Raw genomic sequence first — 19,502 nt, 5'->3', positions numbered from 1 at the left:
CAAATGGGCTGGAAGTGTGGATCTGCCTGGGGGTAGCGAGGCCCTACAGGGGGATCTGGACAGGCTGGAGAGCTGGGCTGGAGCCAATGGGATGAGTTTCAACAAGGCCAAATGCCGGGTCCTGCACTTCGGCCACAACAACCCCAGGCGACGCTACAGGCTTGGGGCGGTGTGGCTGGAGGACTGCGTAGAGGAAATGGACCTGGGGGTATTGATTGATGCTGGGCTGAACATGAGCCGACAGTGTGCCCAGGTGGCCAAGAAGGCCAATGGCATCCTGGCTTGCATCAGAAACAGCGTTGCAAGCAGGAGCAGAGAGGTGATTGTTCCCCTATATTCAGCACTGGTGAGGCCGCACCTCGAGTACTGTGTCCAGTCTCACTGCAAGAAAGATATTGAGGCCCTGGAACGTGTTCAAAGGAGGGCAACAAAGCTGGTGAGGGGTCTGGAACACAGGGCTTATGAGGAGAGGCTGAAGGAGCTGGGAATGTTCAGCCTGGAGAAGAGGAGGCTCAGGGGAGACCTTATTGCTCTCTATAACTTCCTGAAGGGAGGTTGTAGTGAGCTGGGGGTCGGCCTCTTCTCTCGTGTCATTAGTGATAGGACCAGGGGGAATGGTTTCAAGCTACGGCAGGGGAGATTCAGGCTGGACATGAGGAAGTATTACTTTTCAGAAAGGGTGGTCAGGCACTGCAATGGATGCCCAGGGAGGTGGTGGAATCACCGAGCCTGGGGGTGTTCAAGGAAAGGCTGGATGTTGTGTTGAGGGACATGGTTTAGTAGGAGCTATTGGGAATAGGTGAACGGTTGGACTGGGTGATCTTTGAGGTCTTTTCCAACCTCGGTGATTCTATGATTTTATGATTCTATGATTCTAAATCTTTTCTTGGAGCCCTTTTATATGTCTGGATGGAACCTTCTCGCACTGCAAAGCGACAAAAAATGACCGTAAAGATTTAACTATAGTAAACTAGTTTGTGCATGGAGAAAAACAATGCCTCCTACGGCTCCACGACAATTCACTATATACACCCTGCATCCTCTGAAACTGCAGATATATCCTTAATTCCTGCCAACCCAAACCCCATGCCCCAAATCAACCCTTCGGTTGCTTCTTGCCCTTGCTTAGCCTGCTCCCCTTACACCTGACCATACTTGGGCTTCAGCAGCCCAACACTCCACCCCAGTCACTCCTGTCCCTTCAGGGCTTGTCCCTGATGTCCTCCTTTCTCCTCACACTTGTTCTGCAGTCAAACACCCCACAGCTTTCTTGTTCAGTCAGCGCCCCGTGGGACAAGATGAATAAGCCAAAACCAGAACAACCAACCCAACCACCTCTATTTACCTAAACAGCATAAGGTGCTTGGGGAGAAAAGGGTTTTTTGTTAGGGTAATTGCTCCTGAAGGTTTCCTCAGAGGCTCCCAAAGGGCTTCAGGAGTGACCTGAGATGATTAAAAATCCCCAAATCAAAGAGTGCAGAATATTCAACTCTTATTACGCCAAAAATTTGAAAGGTGAATAATTCCGGGCAAAGCCCATGTCCTGGTTGGGTCTCCTGTGCTCCTCTACCTGCTGGTGCTTTACCCAGCACAAGGGACTGGAGGGAAGGTGTTGGATTTACCAAATACGAGGTAAAACGCATCAGTACCCATTTCTGCACGGCCACCTGCATGCTGCCCATCCTCAAAGCCAGAAAGCACAAACACCTTGTGGCTGCCATATCCCCAAGTCAGCACTGACTCCAAAAGAGGGGAAGCCAACCAGTTTTTGAGCTGTGCACAGAGCAACCATGAGAAGCTGTGGTTGTTCCCACCAGCGGCACCAGGAAGCACCTTCTTTCCTCCTCAGCACGATGCAACCCGAGCGTGCCGGTGCTTTAAATGCTCCCATCCTTTTTCCCTTGGGACCCATGTCCCCAGAAGACAAGGACTCTCCCAGCCTCCTCCAACACCCTGAAGATCTGCGAGCTCTCATCCCCGGCTCTCAGCAGGCTCCAGCTACCACTCCAGGTCTACATTCACCACCAGGACAGGGAATCTCCATCCCAGATTTTGGGGTTGGAGACCAACACCTCCTTGGGAGAGAGACTGCCAGCAGCTGCTTTTATCCATGCAAATCCTCCCGGCCAAACTCTGCATCCCCTTAGGAACAGTGAGGCTATATGCGTGTCAACCCTGCCAGCCACCCTCTGAGCTGTCACATCCAACACTTACATTTTAATTAGCAATAATCATATGTTTCACTCATACTGCAATTTTCACCTTCGCGGAGCTTTGCGGTGTGAACTAATTAATCCTGCTTCCTTTGCCAGCTTGAGAGTTATTTCTTCCTGGTGCTTCGGTGCACACTGGAAAATCTCATTCGCAGAAGGGGAAAACTTTCCCTGATGAGCATGCAGCAAATGGGAATTCTGCAGTCCCCAAGCGGATGTCCTCACTGGAAAGGTGAAGTTTGGTCTGTTGGTGAAGCCACCGCTGAAGACAGCAGTGGATCCCAAAGGGGATTCACGTTACAGAACATCTCCCACGCTCAAAGCACAGCCTAAGGCAGGGCAGAAAAAGGGTCTTTTTGGGACACGGGCCTCAAGCTGCAGATCTGAGATCTGCCACCAGCATCAACCATCCCAACGCAGCACCTACAACCAAGCTGGACGGTGCCCTACAAGTCACCAAGGATTTCAGGCCCTTCTAGACAAACTCACGAGCGTGCATTCCAATTTTTTTTTTTTTTTCCATGGAAAAATAACTATTTACAATAGAAACAGTTATTTCAATGTTTTAAAACGTGGGGAAAATGTTTCATCTGGGACTAATTTCCAGCTTCTTTATACTCAATGCGTAAAGCTACAACAGAAACAGAAAATCACCTCTGTAAAAAAACACCATGAAGGAAAAAAACAAAAACAACCACGCACAGAAAGAGCAAGCAGTTACAACAAGAGAGATGAAGAAACAATTCCCTTTGCAAATAACTTGTGTCTTGAGGGGGAGTGTTTCTTGACTGCTCGATGCCTGAGATAAGGGCACACTTACCATAGCTCCTGCTCTTAGCTTTGCAAGTCCTCTGTAAAACAGCTGCTCAACAGCTGGTTAAAGCAGGTCATAGAGTCACAGAAGCACTGAGGTTGGAGAAGACCTCCAAGACCCCCAAGTTCAACCTCAACCCATCCTCACCATGCCCAGCAGCCACGTCCCCAGCTGCCACATCTCCAGCACCTCGCTGGGCAGCCTGTACCAAGGCATCACTGCTCTTCAGAGAAGAAATTGCTCCTAATACCCAACTGAAATTTTCCCTGGTGCAAATTGAGGCCATTATCTCTCAGATTATTGCTGCTTTCCTGGAAGCATTTCTAGTCAGCTGGAAGCACCTCCAATATAACCAGGGATATGAAAGTCACATCATGCCCTCAATCTCAAATGTCTATTTTTTATAAAACGTGTTAAGCCAGCGCATAATCAAAAACCCAGAACAGTCCTGGAGCCAAACAGACTCCAGCAGGGAAGGTGACGATGTCACTTGTGCCAGGACAGGCACAGATACGGATGTTCTGGACAGCAAAGATCACCCTCGAGGAGTTCTGGCTGTAGAGTGGCACCAATCTTCAAGTTACCATGGTAAACTTCCTAAATAGAGGAATGGCCACGAGAGACAGAAGGTCCATCTGCTTTCCCTCTGCAGCAGTAGCAGAATGCACAGAATTGAGGACCAAAGGCACCGGTGACATCCAACGCACCTCCTTTTAGCACACGCACGTCCCAGACAAACACTGATGTGCCAAAACCTGGAGGGGATGGAAAGTTATGGAGAGTGTAAGGAGTATGGAGGGGATAAATCAACCCACCCTTATAAAGGGTGCTGCCAGAAGCCCCAGAGCAAGCGGAACCTACACATGAGCTGAATGGTTTAATTCCTTCCTGGGCAGCCACGATGGAGCAGATCTGCATTCACTGCACAGAGGGAGCAGCAGCAGCAGCTCCAGAAGGAATGCCACTTGGTGACCGGTTCTGCCAGAGCTGCTCCTTGATCACCTTTGAGGGTTGGTCACCTCACCGAGAGCTTTAATTGCTTCTTCCCGAGGCAGGGCTGCACCAACCTGTATTCCCTGGCAGAGCCTCAAAGTGACTCCCTGACTTTCGCCTTCTCTTTCTCTGTTGTGAGTGAGACAAAGCAAACAGCTGTGTCTGGCTGCACCCATTTGCCCCAACAGCCCTTCAACGTGACAGCCAAGCACAACCCAAAAAACGCCGTAGAAACAGAGTCAATCATCTTCACATGTTAACACCATTTCCTACGGCTGGAAGCTTATCAGACAGGGGTTTTCATGTTCAAAAGCCACTGGGAAACATCCTAAGGGATGACGTGGGTCTGCTCCAACCCCACCGCACCCCCAGCACTCGCACACCCCCATGGCTGCATGTCCCCAGATGCCCCCTGCAGGGACACGTTGTGCAGCATTTCCCATGAGCAGCATTTTGACACCAGCACAGCACTGAGCACCTCTGAGTCGCTGAGGATTCACGTGGACGAGCTTTGGTTTGGTGGAGGCTTGGGAGCTCCTCCTCCCTTTGGCATCATCAAGGCTTGGGTTCACGGACAGCACGACCCTCACTTGGAGAAGCCCCCAAGGCACCTGGTCATGCTACGAGTCCCCACAGCATGTGGAAGGACATGGAGATGGCCGTGGAGCTGCTGCCAGGCTTCTCACACCCAAGAGCTCCATGGATCTCTCCAAACGCAACACACCACAAAGCCTTTTGCTCAACGAACTGCCCTCAGGAGTACATCAGAGCTTCGGCCCCACGAGGGGAACGCAAATAGTGTACGACATAAAATCTTCCCAGCGGGTGTTTTTAGACAAAAAATAAAATCTAAGCATGAGAAGATTTGAAATGCTGCCATTATCCAACCTTCCCTCGTGCATCCTGGCACAAGCAGTACCTCGTATGTACCAACAGGGTACGTCTTCACCCCACAGACCATTGGTTTCTACCCCAAAGGACCCTCTGGGGGCACTGCCCAGCGCACTGCAGGATCACCACAGGGCTCAGTGCCATGCTGTGCAGCAAACCAAAGCGTTCCCAGGAGAACTATAGCTGAGCAGAATGCAACTGTGAGACTGGGCTCCCCTCAGCACACCAGGACTTCCTGCAGCCCATGTCAGGAGATGCCCCATGAGCACCAAGGCCTGGGCTTTCCTCCTCCCCGCAGCCTCACTGCACAATGAGGAACGCCCAGCTGCAAAGAAAATACAAAAATCAAAGAGTTCCCCTTTCCAATAAGAAAACCTCAAACCCCTCACAAATCGCAGTGAAAAACAAAAGGTAACATCATCCCTCGGGAAACGATTAGCTGGCTTCTTGTTCCCGAGCAGTTCTGAAGAGGGAGTGATAATTTGCATGCAAGACAAAATCCTCATTAATGTTTTTTCTTTCCACGCTACCAATGAGAAAAATAAGCATCCAGGAAGAGTAATGCACTGAGCCCCACTCTCACCAGCAGCGATTCGGCTGTATATCCATAGCAGAAAGAAAAAGGCTGCCTGGGCAGCAGAACAATAGCGTGTAGCTCCTCTCTGGTGCCAAGGAAAATTTGTTCCTCGCTGTTAAAGGAAGCCCAACACGGAGAGAGATAATTACGAGCTCTGCTGCAGGCTGGGAGAGAGCCCAGACGTGGGGAAAGCAGAGCACAGAGCGCAGCCTGGGCATACATGGATGTTAGCTGTGCTCTAGCTTCCCCTAGGGCAGCCATTGCCAATAGTTTGTGTGTATATATATATATATATGGCCACGGTATGAAGGGATTGTGCAGATATCTTGCTGGCCACCAGTATCAGCTGGGGGTAATCCCAGGGCAGACAGTGGTCAGCCACCCCTAGTAACCACCTAGCTGTTAAACTGATGAACTGGAGCTCGCCTTCGCATACGTTCTTTGGGATTGGTAAACCTTACGTAGAAGTACGGTGCTTTTGCATAACATATCTGGCAAGATGCTCATCTGCTTTTGGTGGCTTTTGGTGGCAGAGCAGAGGGAAAAGGTGTCTCAGAATGATGGGATGGTTGGGTTGGGAGGGTCCTTAAAGACCACAGAACTGGTCTGATCCCAGAATAGCTGGGTTTGAAGGGAATCCTAAGCATCCCCAACCCCACCCCAGTCACAGGCTGGCTGCTCCTCACCAGCTCAAGCTGCCCAGGGCCCATGCAGGGCCTTGGACAGCTGTGGAGATTGGGCATCCACCCTCCTCTGGGCAGCAGTGTCAGGGCCTCGCTGTCATCCAACCTAAATTTCCCCTCTTTGTAAACCATTCTTCCTTGACCCATCACTATCTGCTGATGTGAAAAGGCAGTCCTTCTCCCTCAATGTACTGGAAGGTCTCCCCAGGATTCCCTCTTCTGCAGACCCCCAGCTTCCTCAGCCTGCCCTCAGGAGACGTGCTCCAGCCCTCCAAGTATCTTGGTGCTTCCTCTGGGGCCCTCTCTGGCAGCCTTCCTGCGCTGGGGGTCACAATGCAGTGCTGCACTCACTGTAGCTCCTGAAGCACACTGCTGCTCCGCCAGGCTCGCTGCTCCAGACAGCGCCGCTGGATTCGAGGTGAGTCTGAAGCCCAACAGGCGCCCCTCCAGTTCCCAGCACTAAACCTGGAGGTGTTTCATCCCAGAGTTTGAGGAGATACTGATAAACTGAGGTGTGCAACCACAAAAAAAAAAAATGTAGCCATGAAAGAGAAAGGATGAAGATGCAACCATGTCCGAACCACAGCATCCCAAAACACTGCTCCTGAAGAATGCAAATGTAGAACCTGCATGCTTGGTTTCCACCAAGCCCAGTGCCTTTGCTGGGTCCTCCTGAAGGAGGAACCATCCCAACGCTGAGCTTGCAGTACGGGCTCAGCATTCCCAGGTTGTAGAATAAGGGCAAAAAGCAAAGCTCTGGAGAGGAAAAACTAAATGCTTCCCTACCTGCTTGTGCTGGTGGGACGACGAGCCCTTCCCTCTGGATGGGGAGCAGCTGCCATCGAGCTGCTCACTGCAATCTGCCGTCCACTGCAAAAGGGATAGAAAGGCATTGTGTAAAATAATAGCCAGGCTGGGGAAACTGCTGCATCAGCCCGCAGCAAGCATCACCCAGCAAACAGCACCGTGACTGTGCTGGGATGTGGAGCATCCACAGCTTTCTCTCTGCAGCATCAGCTCTGTTCCAGAACAACAGGGCTCCCTCTGACCAGCAGGGATGATCCCGAAGGCACTGGCTGGGAAATGCTCTGCCCAGGGATGGTCACAAGAGGAACAACAGCAGGAAGCTGGAGATGCTGCTGCAGCCATCACCAGGCTGCATCGTTACAGAGGGTTTTAAAGATGGGGGGTGGGAAAAAAAGTCGTGCCTTTCTGTTCTTTTTGTCGTTCTCTGCTTTTAAACAACACAGAAGGCAGAGCTGCTGACTCAGCCAATGCATTACAGAGGTGTCTGTACCAAAACAACTCAATTTGGGGTCACTGGTCACCACTCCACAACGAGAAGAAGAGCCACAGCATAACGCTGGAAGTAATAATAACGATTAAGTAACTTTCCCTCTGCAAAGATGAAAGGTTCTGCTTCATCCTTAAGCCATTTCGATTCCCTGCCACAAGGAAGCAGACTGCGGAGCCTCAGCAGCTCGCCCAAAGTCAGCGATTAAGTGGCAGCAGAACCCTGCAGCTAACACAGCTCTCTTGGTCTCAGTCCAGTGCTTAGCCACAAACCCATCCTTCCTCCTGCAGCCCTCGTTAAAGGGAGCCTGCTGCCTTCAGCCTGGCTGACAAAACAGCTCGCCCGTGCATGCATGCTTACTGCTTTGACAGGAGCGCTCAGGAAGGAAAACAAACAATCCCTGGTTATTTCTAACAGAAGTCTGAGGTATGATGAAGGTAGGAAAGCGAGTATCTTTTGGACACAACAGATAATTCCTTCTTAGTGTACACACGGCTTGATAGCAGCAGATGACACACGTAATGATAACAGTGACACACGTAAATCAGCCTCGTTTCTTGTCCTACGGATAGCCAGCAGCTGCTTTCAGGTCATGCAGAAAAGCCACAGTCCCACTGCCACACACAGCAGGACGGATTCGGCTGCAACAGCAGAGGTGTGGGCACACCACCCCATTCCCAACAGCACTCGCACCTCTTGCTCAGGTGTAATGATGCCTTTTCACTGAGCACCACATCTCACAGACCCTGTTCTCTGTTGGAAAGGGCAAACTGTTCTACCACTCCGTGCTGTGCCTCTTCTGAACCACAAAGCAGAACTCTGCCTGTTCATTTATTTCTAATTCAATAGTATTTCTCAACTTGACACGCTGACAACAGCCTGTTTGGCCTGAAGCCCCTCCAAAGCATCACTTCAAACACAGCCATTTCCTGGCCTCGGGTTAAACAAATGCACTGCTAAAGTGCTTGGGATCATCTGAATTTTCTAATTCACCTCTAATGACTTTGATCCTCGATTTGCAGAAGTCCTCTACTGAGCAAAACCTACTTTCAAAGGTTCATCTGACAAGCAATATCTTTATGCCAGGGTTGGGCATGGCACAGGCTGCCTAGGGCAGCGGGATGTCCCCGAGATGCCAGAGCTCACAGAGTGGTTTCCCACTACTCTCAGCCATAGGGTTTGGGTGGTGCTCTGTGAGGCCAGGGTTTGGATTCAGTGATTGTCACAGTTCCCTTTCAATACAGGAGTTTCTAGGATTCTATCACAGAATCACACAATCGTGGAGGTTGGAAAAGACCTCCAAGCTCCCCAAGCCCACCATGCCCACTGACCATGTCCCCAAGTGCCACATCTCCATGGTTCTTCCCCATCCCTCCAGGGTCAGTGACCCCACCACCTCCCTGGGCAGCCTATGCCAGTGCCTGACAGCTCTTTGGAGAAGTTATTCCTAATACCCAACCTGATATGCTCATCCTACACTCATCTTATGACGAGATTGCTCATGTATCTCTGCAGAACAAGCACTGCCTTGCCATGGCACTTCTCTGCCACTGGGACAGAGGGATCCTGCTGCAGAACCGTGCACCCCGTCCACTATTACACATCTACCAGCACACCACGACACCAGGACATTCCCTCAAACGCCACCACCAGCTCAAGAGTTAAATTTCTCCTTGGGTAGGACTTAAAAAGTCAATTTTTAAAGGGACACAACCGTTGTTATCTTTGCTCCTAATGAACCTGCTGTAAGCCATCCCTCTGTTTCCTGGATGTAGTCTGTGGGGGAAGAGGCATTCACCCAGTCCCAAGGGACACCCAAAGGGCACCCATCGCTTCCAGGCACACGTGTTCATGCTGTACACTGCGTACAGCACACTCCACTCGAAGCAGAAAGCACAGAGTGGTCAAAAACCCTCAGGGCACATCCCAAGGCCACTTCGCGATAAGCACAAAACGCAGTCAGCAGACCTTTACCAACCGTTGGCACCCTCACACGTGACTGCCCCGAATCCAACGTTTCCTTGCATTTCTAGGCTAGAAAAGACCCTTTCGCGTGGCTCGGCCCCACGGCTCACGTCCCCACCAACCTGAGAGATGTTGGACTGCGTCTTCTCGCTCTCGCCGTCGCCCTCAGTCTTGTCGCTGAGCAGCCCCTGCACCTGGTACTCCAGCACGTAGCTGTCAATGAAGCGCTCCAGCTCCTCGATCTCCTGCGAGCGGCTGCTGCCCGCCTCCGAGGAGGCCGAGGCCACTGACGAGTTCTCCATCCTTTCAGCTGTGAGCCTGCAGAGCGAGGGGACCTGGGGGAGGAAAAGGACGGAATGTGAGAGCTGCTCCTTGGCTGCTCCCCTCTCTCTTCTCCTCCAGGCACAGCCAACAGGCGTGTCTTCCGCTTTCCCTATACCTGCTAATTAGAGAAAGCAGCCAGCTTGGGCCTTGGCTGCTATTCTCCTATGGTTTACTGCAGGTTGGACGTGTTCTGCTGTATTTCTGCATTTCCAATTCATAGTAACCGGCCTGAAGATTCACTTCTCTCCAGACATCTCCAAGAGTTCCCCCTTGCAATGATGTTTAGTAAAAAAGGCAGCAGGTTGGGTGAGATGCTCCATCCCACCAAGTGCAGCAGGACACCACAGATACCAGCACACAGATGTTCCAGCACCCAAAAGGTCCACCTCGATTACACTCTTATATCTAAGGACCACATCAGACATTCTGTCTGTCCTCCTCGCTACAGAAATAAGACAAGTTTGCCCAGAGCAGCAGGGGTGCCTCATCCCCGGGCCATGGATGGACCCTGAGCAGCCTGAGCTGGTAGGGGGCAGGCAGCCCATGGCAGGCGGTGGGGTTTGCAGGGCCGTGAGATCCCTTGTAATGCCACCATTCCGTGGTTCTGTGATCTCTAATGCCCGTTCCAATCCAACCCTTCTGAGTCTCTCTGATCTTTAATGCCCATTCCAACCCAACCGTTCTACGGTTCCGTGGTCTTCAAGGTCCCTTCCAACCCAATCATTCCATGGTTCTGTGATCTTTAAAATCCCCTCCAAGGCAATCGCTCTGTGATGCTATGGTGTAAAGAAAAGCTTCTCCAGCAGCAAGCCAGCAAGACTGCAAGCAGTCCAGCGAGGAGGTTTGGGTGTGGAGGTGAAACAGCAATCACACCAGAATCTATTTTTAACGCTCGTTCAAAATGGATTAGGATAAAAAAGAAGGGGAAAATCCTGCAAAACAGCAAAGAATGCATCTGTGAGGAGACCTGCAGATAGCCTGGCCAAACCTCCAGAGAGCGACAGCAGCCAAGGTCACGGAGTGCAATGCATGCAGATTTTAGAAACGCTCATACTGATGCTCAATGAAAACAAAGAACAAAGGAGGATGAGGCTGAGCAAATACAACTGGATGCACGTACCAAAATCCAAACGCCTTTCTGCTCCCAGGAGAGGACCACCACCGCCCGGCCCACGTTCAGGATGCAGATTTCATCCCCCTGCCCTCCCTTGCTCTGCACATGTAGGCTGGTTGGAGATGGGTATAAAATTACCCAGCAAAATCTGAGTGAGTCACGTGCCATCCGGATGGGAAGGAGAGAAATCTGTTCCCAGCTTGTGCAATTTGCAGCTCCCGAACTATTTCTCATCTGTCACTGCTGAACAATTGCAGCTTCATTTGGAAACCGCTGAGAACGAGCAGTTCTGGCCTAAGGATTTCGTCTGCTCAAGGAATTATTCCCAAATGTGCCCAGACTGTCAAAAAGGCTCATTATGGAGATCAACATCGCACATTAGCTCCTGAGCAAAATCATGTGGCATGTTAAGAAGGAGAAAAATACAGAAGAGGAGCCCCAGAGAGAGCATGGAGCCCCAGCGGAGGGCATGCCTCTCACCCCATAGCTAATTAGTGCCAATTAGCAAATGAAAAGCGCCAGTTATTAAATGGAAAGTGCTACAGAAGAAGAGGACATCCGGGACCAGTGTTCTGGTCCCCAAGGGCCACACCAGCATGGAGAGGTCCCCATGGCCCATCAGCGTTCTGCTCGTTAGCAACAGGAGAGGTGGTGGAGTGAAAGGGACTGGATTTATCTGAAGCCAGCAAACAAGCACAAGGCTTTATATCCCAACCTAGCACAGCCCCTGCTTGGGGCAGCTGGCTGTTCTCGAGGTCTCTAGGCTCTCCACAAGCTGCCAGCAGCCCCAGCCTTCTGCTTTGGGGTGTCACGGGTAAGGAAACCTCTGTGGCTGGAGCAGGTTTCCCAGCCTCTCTTGGACGAGAAGATCTTGGAGGTCCTTCCCAACCTCACTGACTCCATGATCTCACCTCGCCCCTGTACAAACCAGAGGCTTGGAAACAAAACCCCAAACTCACACAAGAGCAACAAAAGCGTTGCAAACTGAGAAGATGACTGAGAGCTTTTTGGAGAGCAGCAAACCCTTGGACTTACGTTGGTGTAGCGCCTTCACCGGGGATTCCCAACCCAGATACACTCCTGTATGATAATTAATAGGAATCAAACTCAAATCTGGATTTTTTTTTCCCCACGTTTCTCCCTTCTGCCCCCCGTTCTGCCAAAGAACAAAGGCTGCAAGCTTTTGGGGTCTAAAAACTGCCCTCCAAACCTTTTCTACAAAGCCTGTGCACTGTTCCTTATTGCTATAAAATATGAAAGTCTACAGATGCGCAAAGCGATTACTACAAGTTAGCAGTGATTAATAATAATTACACATTACAACAACGTTAATAGCTATTATTGTAAAGAGTGATCTAAACGGGGCTCTTCCTAGCCCTCCATTTACACAGTTTCACCCTTAATCAGCAAACAAGCACAATAAGAACGAGGATTTTTTTGCCATCCATACATGCATCCAACAGACAGCATTCACACAACAGCACCCAAAGGTGCTCCAGGCTGAGCTCCAGGAACCAAGAGGCGAACAGGACGAATGAACCCACACGAAGCAATGGTTGGAAAACCTGCATCTCTTGGTTACGTACTCTCCATTAAACCACCCCTGTGCTCATCCTCCAGTACTAAAACATAGCTCGATGCAGCAGCGAGCTGCTCCTAGGCAGGCTGACAGCCTCCAGACCACGACAAACCTGTCTGCCATATGGGATCCGTCAGCCCATGCCTCGCTTGGAACGGGAGCTGCTTCCCATAAAAGGAGACTGCAGTGCAAATGCTTCACGTACCGCTGCAGCCACCTCTGTGCTGCTGGGAGCTGCTTCCACAGCCCCTTTCCACCCTCCTGGGTGGCTTTTCCCTGTTTCAGTAGCACTGGATTAACCACATTTCAGCACTCTGCAGAAGACCCTCCTGTCTGCCATGCAGGGTTATCTCACACCCTGAAGATGCTGTGATTGAATCCTCAAAGTAAGCAATACGGCCCCAAAATCAATGTCTCCTTCCTTCCCATCAGCTTCCTCACCTGCCCACACTTCTTTCTGGCAAGGCAGGGCACTTGGTCAAAGCCTCCACCACCTCCCTCACCCTGGGTGTCCTGCCCAAGCCATATTTCTGTTTTCATGGCTCTCTTTGCCCTTCAATTTTCAGTTTGACATCTGCATTTCGGTCAGGCAGTAAAACCTGACCTTACCTCACCTGAAGAAACTCCTTCCTTTCTGCTGTCTTTTCACAATCGTGAGTAGATGAGTTCAGAGAGCAGTCCCAGACAGAGATCTGCTCCACCAGGCTCCAATCCACTGGATCCCAGTAAGGCTCTCCTCCATCAGATCCCAGCATGTCTCCCCATTACTGGATCCCAGAAGGGTTTCAGTCCACCAGGTCCCAAACAGGGCTCTGGATCCCTAACAGGTCTCCACTCCATCAGACCCCAATTGGGCTCTCCTCCATCAGATCCCATTAGAGCTCCCCTCCAACAGACCCCAGTAGGGCTCCACTCCATCGGACTCCAATCAGGGCTCCACTCTGTCAGAACCCAACAGGGCTTCATTCCATCACTTCACAACTGGGCTCCCCTCTGTCAGATCTGAAATAAGGCTCCCCTCTATGGGATCCAAAGAGGACTCCACACCACTGGACCCAAGCAGGGCTCCCCTCCATCGTATCCCAAAGAGAGCTTTGCTTCACTGAAACCCAACAGCTCTCCTACATCAAATCCCAGCACAGCTCTGCTCCACTGGACCCCAACAGGGCTTTCCTCCACCAGATCTGAAATAGGGCTCTGCTCCATCAGATCCCAAACACAGCTCTGCTCCATCAAACCCAACTGGGCTCCCCTCTGTTGCATCCCAGCGTGGCTCCCCTCCATTGAACCTCACCATGGCTCCACTCATCAAACCCCAAATAGGGCTCTCCTCCATTGGGCCCAAATTGCAGTGGCGTGTGCAGAAGGATCCCGTTTGGGATTGGAGCTCCTGTTCATTGCCACAGCCCTGGCTCACTTCTCACCCCCTCCTTTCAATGAGCTCCTGCAGCAGCAATATTTTCTCTTTTAATGTGGCAGAATTCCATCAACAAGTAATTAGTGATATGCCTTCCTCCAACAGTGACAGCATAGTGATGAGCAAAGAGAGCAGCTCCGATGTGCGGAGTGGCAGCAGCGGTTACCATGGAGAAGTAGGAATACTGCACCCAGGTATCACCACATCTCAGACAAGCATCACGTGCAGGCTTTGGATTTGCTGCTCCAATATCCTTCAGGATGACAGCACGTAAAGCACAGCACTGCCAACGGTTCCATCTCGGAGCTGATTCTTTTCTAATTAAGCCCCGAACACCTTGCAGCGAGCGGCTGCTGCTGGATCCGGCCTTGGGCTTTTCAGAACGGCTGCAGCCACGGCTGGCTGAGCATTTGCTATATTTCATCATCTCCCTTGGTTTCTGCTACCTGGCGATGCAGAAAAGCCCCACTGACAGCTGAGACGCCCAGCAGCTGCCACGTCTCGGTGCCATCGACGTGCCCGGCATGTCACCGAGCAGCCGGGTGCCACCGTGAATCAGGACGGAGCCATTCCCATTAAAATAAACACAAACAACGAGGAAGGAGGAGGGGGAGCTCCCTGCCCTGTGGGGCTCCAAAGCGCCAGCTCTGCTCCCAGGATACGAGGCAAGAATCCTGCCCCATAGGGTCCAGGTGCCACCGCGCAACCTCTGCAGTCTGAGAACGTCCCCACATGGCTGCAGACAGGAGGGGCTCACCTCACCTGACCTCCTCGCCACCCCCACCCCAATGCCACCGACCTTGGTAGCAGCAAGACAAAGCCAGGAGGGTGCCAAGTACAAAAGGGCACAGGATCTGACCCAAACCAGCTGCCGATGCAGCAACCCAGTGCAGAAGGGAGCACGGAGAGGCAGACAGCTGCTTGCTTCACTGCCGCAAGACATCTCCTGCAGCTGGGGGGTGGAGTGGATGTTTTCCCTTTGTTACACAAAACCAAACCCCTCTTCACCCTCACAAACAAAAAGCCTCGTGTTACGTCATATCTGCGTGCTCCACTATGTCAAATCTGTGCGCCTTCCTGCCTGCAGGGAGGATGGTACCTTTGGTGTGTGCTGGGTGCTGCGAGAAAAAGAAAGGGAAAACCCAACAAGGAATCAAAGCAGAGCAGACATGAGATCACGGGCACATCTGGGAAGGTGATCTTGCATGCATGGAGAGGGCATCTGCACCTCACAGTGCAAAATTCCTTGGCTGGCAGAGAGTGTGCCTCACATCCCAGTGCCACGCTGCTCCCAAAGTGTGTGTTAAACACCCCTGGCAGACTTATCCCATACATTCAACCACACATTCCTACCCCACGCTCATTCACCCTTGCACATAAGGTCTTTTGCAAATAACCCAAGGGGGACCATTATCAGAAAGCAAATCTTTTCTTTCTGGGCACTGAGGCAATATAATGGGCACTTGTGCAGTGAAAAGCCCCGTAATCCTAAAAGACACACATCCATCCCCCGTGGGGATGTCAGCACGGCATGGCGGGCCCTGCAGCAGCTCGGTGACCTCGTGGAGGGCACCCATCCATTTACGACACACACAGTTTATGGCAGTGAGCGTTCTGTGCATCTCAGGGATGCAACTCACCCCACAGCAGAGGACAGCATCCCCTGCTCTGCCCCCAGGAGCTTTCCTGAGTCTTTTAAGTGCCTTCAGTGCTAAGAGACGACTGCAAGACAGCGGCAGCCAGGACGTGTGTGTCCACAAGACCTTGCCAACACTTCAGTGGAAAAGAACAAGGATTGGGAAAACAGGCAGTTCTGTACAGACAGAATGAGGAAAGTCTCCTACGGACTTATTTCACCTGTCCCTGGGGTAGGACACGTGGCACAGTGTCTGACCCTTGCACACTGGAGCGCATCTGACCTGAGCTGGCTGCCAAATCCTTCCCTTCCCTGGGGCTGACGGTGTCCTCCATCGCTCCGTTCCCAATCTGTGCCATGGTCTGGATGTGCTCCAGACAGCAGGCTTCCACCCACAGAAGTGATAGCATTTCACAGAAGCGACTTTTATTCCCAACAAACCTGATGAATAATCCCAACAAACCTGACTCCCTGAGAATGAACCAGCCTGAAAGGCACAGCTTTGCCACAGACGAGATTACTGGCTTCAATCCTCTGGGCCATTTTGTAGGAGACCGAGGGTTCGATTCACTGGTTTGTTATTTTCTTCATCCCTACAGGGATTGGTCACACCTGCTCTGTTTCCCATAGATAACAAGTGCCCACCTGGCATTAACGACCTTCCACCATTGATGACCCTGTATCCATGATGAAAAACCTGTGAGGAAGCACAGCATCACCTGAAATGTTCTCCCAATGGATCTTCCAACAGTAATTCCAAGAGCGAATGTGAAGCTCAGCTGGACCACCACACTGCTCCAACGATATCCTGGGAAGAGCACAGCTCACAGTGAGCAGCAGGTGCTGAGAACAGCAGGATGTCGTGGCCACACATTGCCAATCCCACAGCTCAGAACCTGCCCTACTGCACCCCACTGCGACATGTCCTCCAATGAACCAACCCAGCCCCTCAGCAACCCAGCGCCATCCTTCAATGAACCAGCCCCATCTTTCCATGAACCAGTCTTTAACAAACCAACCCCATCCTTCAACAACCTGACCTCATCCTTCAGCAACCCAATGCCATCTTTCAATGATCTGACACCATCCTTCAGTGTCCCAACCCCATCTCTCAACGAACTAACCCAGCCCTCAACAAACCGACCACATCCTCCAATCCCACAAATATCAAGTGGAGGAACTCCCTGGGCAGGAATTTTAATGCAACACTGGCCAGCCACCAGCCTTTGTTTTGGGGCTGAAAGTGCATCTGTTTGTGCAGTCACTTCCAGACTGGCACAGCAGTCACCACGCGTGTCCCCAAAGCCCTGCTGGTCCCTGCAGTGCCACCTCCTGCTCATCCCTGCGGTGATGATGCCGCAAGTGTCGGTGCAGCCATGTGTATCAGCCCGGGGATCGCTGGGTTTGATTAACACAAGGTAAATGAAGCTCAGCTCAGAGAAGTCCCAGCGGATGGGTAAGGACAGGAAGGTTTTCATTAATGTGAAGCAAATGTAGGTGACAAACAGGATGAGTGCACTTTGCTTATCTGTGTCATTATTGCAAATAGCTGGTTAGAGGACACGTGTGTCTCTACAGCCACCTGTAAAACACACATCTGGGCTATCTGTTCACCTGCTGCAGTCCCTGCTCCTGGAAGGTGGTACCCCCAGGGAAGCAGCCATGTCACTGCTGTCCCAGCTACCCTGTCCCCAAGTGTTCTCTTCCTACGAAGCCCTACATCTCACCTTTCTCTCCAAGCCCCATTACTTTGGCATACGTGGGATGGGCTGAAACCCCAGCACCAGAACCAGAGAGCAGCATTGGGGCTGGGGATTGTTGTCACCTCCCCTAGCTGGGCTAACTCAAAGGGAAGTGTCACAGAAGATACGAACCCACAGCCTTTTTGTCTTCAAACTCGCAGGGATGTGGCTGATGGGAAGGAACAGGCACAACCAGCACTCTGACCTGGCACCCACGCCTTGTTTGCTTGCTTCTCATCCAAGGTCAAGCTTATTGAAGCAGCTCAGATAATCTCAAAACAAACTTTAACTCTTGAGTGGAAAAGGGAGCGTTTGGGGAAACACGGAGCTGCCTGCAGGGAGAGCCCGACCAACCCGTCCCAATACCAGGGGACTGTGCAAAGGACTGACCTGGGGGTCACCTACACGAAACCCAAACAGGGTGCAATGACTGCAAACACAGACTGGCCAGAAATACTTACTTGGTAAGTTTGTCTCTTAACTCAACCAGCTCACAGAAAGGACTGTAAAAGTTGAAGCAGGCTTCCAAGATCCCCAAGCCCAACCTCATCCCGTACCCACCGTGCCCACTGGCCACAAGTGCAGCATCTCCATGATTTTGGAACATCTCCACGAATGGTGACTCCACCACACCCCAGACAGCCTGTGCCAACACCTGGCAGCTCTATGGAGAAGGAATTGTTCCTATCTTCCTATTTACAGAGACAGCTGAGGATAGGGCCCACCTTTGAGGAGCACTGTGCCCTGAGGAACCCAAACAAGGGCCCACCTTCAGGAAAAAAACATAAAAAAAAGGTAAAAGGGAATTTGCTTATTCAAGCAACTGTTAACAGCACACACACACAGCCACAAATGAAGCAGTTAAGCTTATGAAGAGACTGAGAAAGGCACTTCTGGAATAAACCATACAGTACACTTGGCCAAGAAAACAAACCCTGCGTCCAACCTCGGCTTACTGTGAGCACTTCATAGGAAAGTGGGAGGAATGCAAACAAACAGCATTACTGACCCAGTACCTGGGTGCTGAGTGGCACAGGGAATGCTGGGGCTTGGTGCTGGGCTCTCCCAGTCCCACTGGAGTTTTATTCTGAGCAGTTAATGGCAGAAGAGGGGGAAAAAAACACACACACACAAAAAGTCACATCACTTGTCTTCCCGCAGCCAATTCGGCTCGGTGAGTTCTAAATAGCTTTGGTCAAGTCAAAGTGTTGGAAAGAGTTCTCCCTATTTGCAGGGTTTGGTTCTCTTAAATAAAGGATTTTTGCTTCTGTTTCTCCGCTGCTCTCCGTTCAGCAGCGCAAAAATATCCGTCACATTCTGCTTTGGATTGGACGAGGCACCTCAACTTGATGCTACCTGCCACCAATCTTCCAATGGAATCAAACAGCTCCAACCTGAGTGAGCGCAGCTAAGGTCCCTCAAACCCTCCTTGGTCCTCACAGCCACCTCTGTCGGAGCGATTCTTCCAAGGGCCAATTAACAGAAAAAAATACAATGAAATTAAAAAAAAACAAAACCCACACTCACCACCAATTCCTTATTCTCATCCCCGATTCTCCTGTGTAGCAGAGCTCAGAGAATCACCCAGCGCTGAGCATACAGCACAGTGCAGATCATTCCATGCACTGCTGTAATCTGTGCGTGTTAGCAGCAGCCAGAAACACACAGGAACTTCAGGCAAGTAACAAATGTGTCACTTCTTTTTTTTTTCCTAACTTAAATAAGAGGGAGATGGGAAGACCCCCGTCCCACCCCTGCAGGGAGTGTGGGCTGCTGCAGCCCCAATTGCTTTTTCAGGCTCTCTGCTCAGCACGAGGAGCTCCTCCTGGGGCTGCACTGAAAATATTTACTCTGCCACAGATAGCAGCGAGGCCACAGAAACCCTGCTGCAGATACGGCCCAGCTGCAGATACGGCCCAGATGATGCCTGCACACTGCTCCCCTGTCCTGTTCCAGGTCAAACTGAGGATACTGAACAGAACAGAGAGGAAAAAAAAAACAGGTTTTGGGTGTGGTGCTGACTTGCTCTTTGCAGGCAGTGCTGTCAAGGAGCTGCTAACCTCGCTGATCCCATCAGGTGCTTTAGCGCAGGGCTTATCACTAAGCTCTGCCCGGCATGGGCACAGGGCTATAAACGGCTGCTGTCTGCCCAGCTGCCCTGCTGGACCTCCCCAGATGTTGGGGAGAAACAGCTGCTTGGGACTGAACTCACCCAAGATGCAAGGCTTTGCTGTTCTGCTCTCCATCTCCCAGGCTGGGC

At 51.4% G+C, this 19,502-nt stretch overlaps 1 protein-coding gene across 6 annotated transcripts in view; it reads right to left on the bottom strand.

Annotated features, from left to right (window-relative positions):
• CTIF (cap binding complex dependent translation initiation factor) overlaps positions 1 to 18,865 on the bottom strand; it is an 88,270-nt gene extending 69,405 nt beyond the window's left edge. The window contains exons 1-3 of one of the 6 annotated variants that reach the window (XM_042862325.1): positions 18,770 to 18,865; positions 9,553 to 9,765; positions 6,958 to 7,041 (exon numbers count right to left, since the gene is read on the bottom strand). In XM_042862325.1, coding sequence (XP_042718259.1) covers positions 6,958 to 7,041; positions 9,553 to 9,732 — 264 coding nt within the window. In that variant the 5' untranslated portion in view covers positions 9,733 to 9,765; positions 18,770 to 18,865. Of the gene's footprint in view, positions 1 to 6,957; positions 7,042 to 9,552; positions 10,097 to 18,769 lie in introns of those variants that run through there. The other 5 variants (XM_042862323.1, XM_042862327.1, XM_042862326.1 and 2 more) reach the window with 5 other exon arrangements.
• Positions 18,866 to 19,502: the final 637 nt, after the last annotated feature.

This window comes from Lagopus leucura, unplaced genomic scaffold (assembly GCF_019238085.1).
Source record: "Lagopus leucura isolate 7727_CA_CO unplaced genomic scaffold, USGS_WTPT01 Super-Scaffold_650, whole genome shotgun sequence".
In the NCBI taxonomy this organism is placed as follows: Eukaryota; Metazoa; Chordata; class Aves; order Galliformes; family Phasianidae; genus Lagopus; species Lagopus leucura.
Note: the sequence above shows the minus strand (reverse complement) of the source record. Positions and strands in the feature narration are given on the sequence as shown.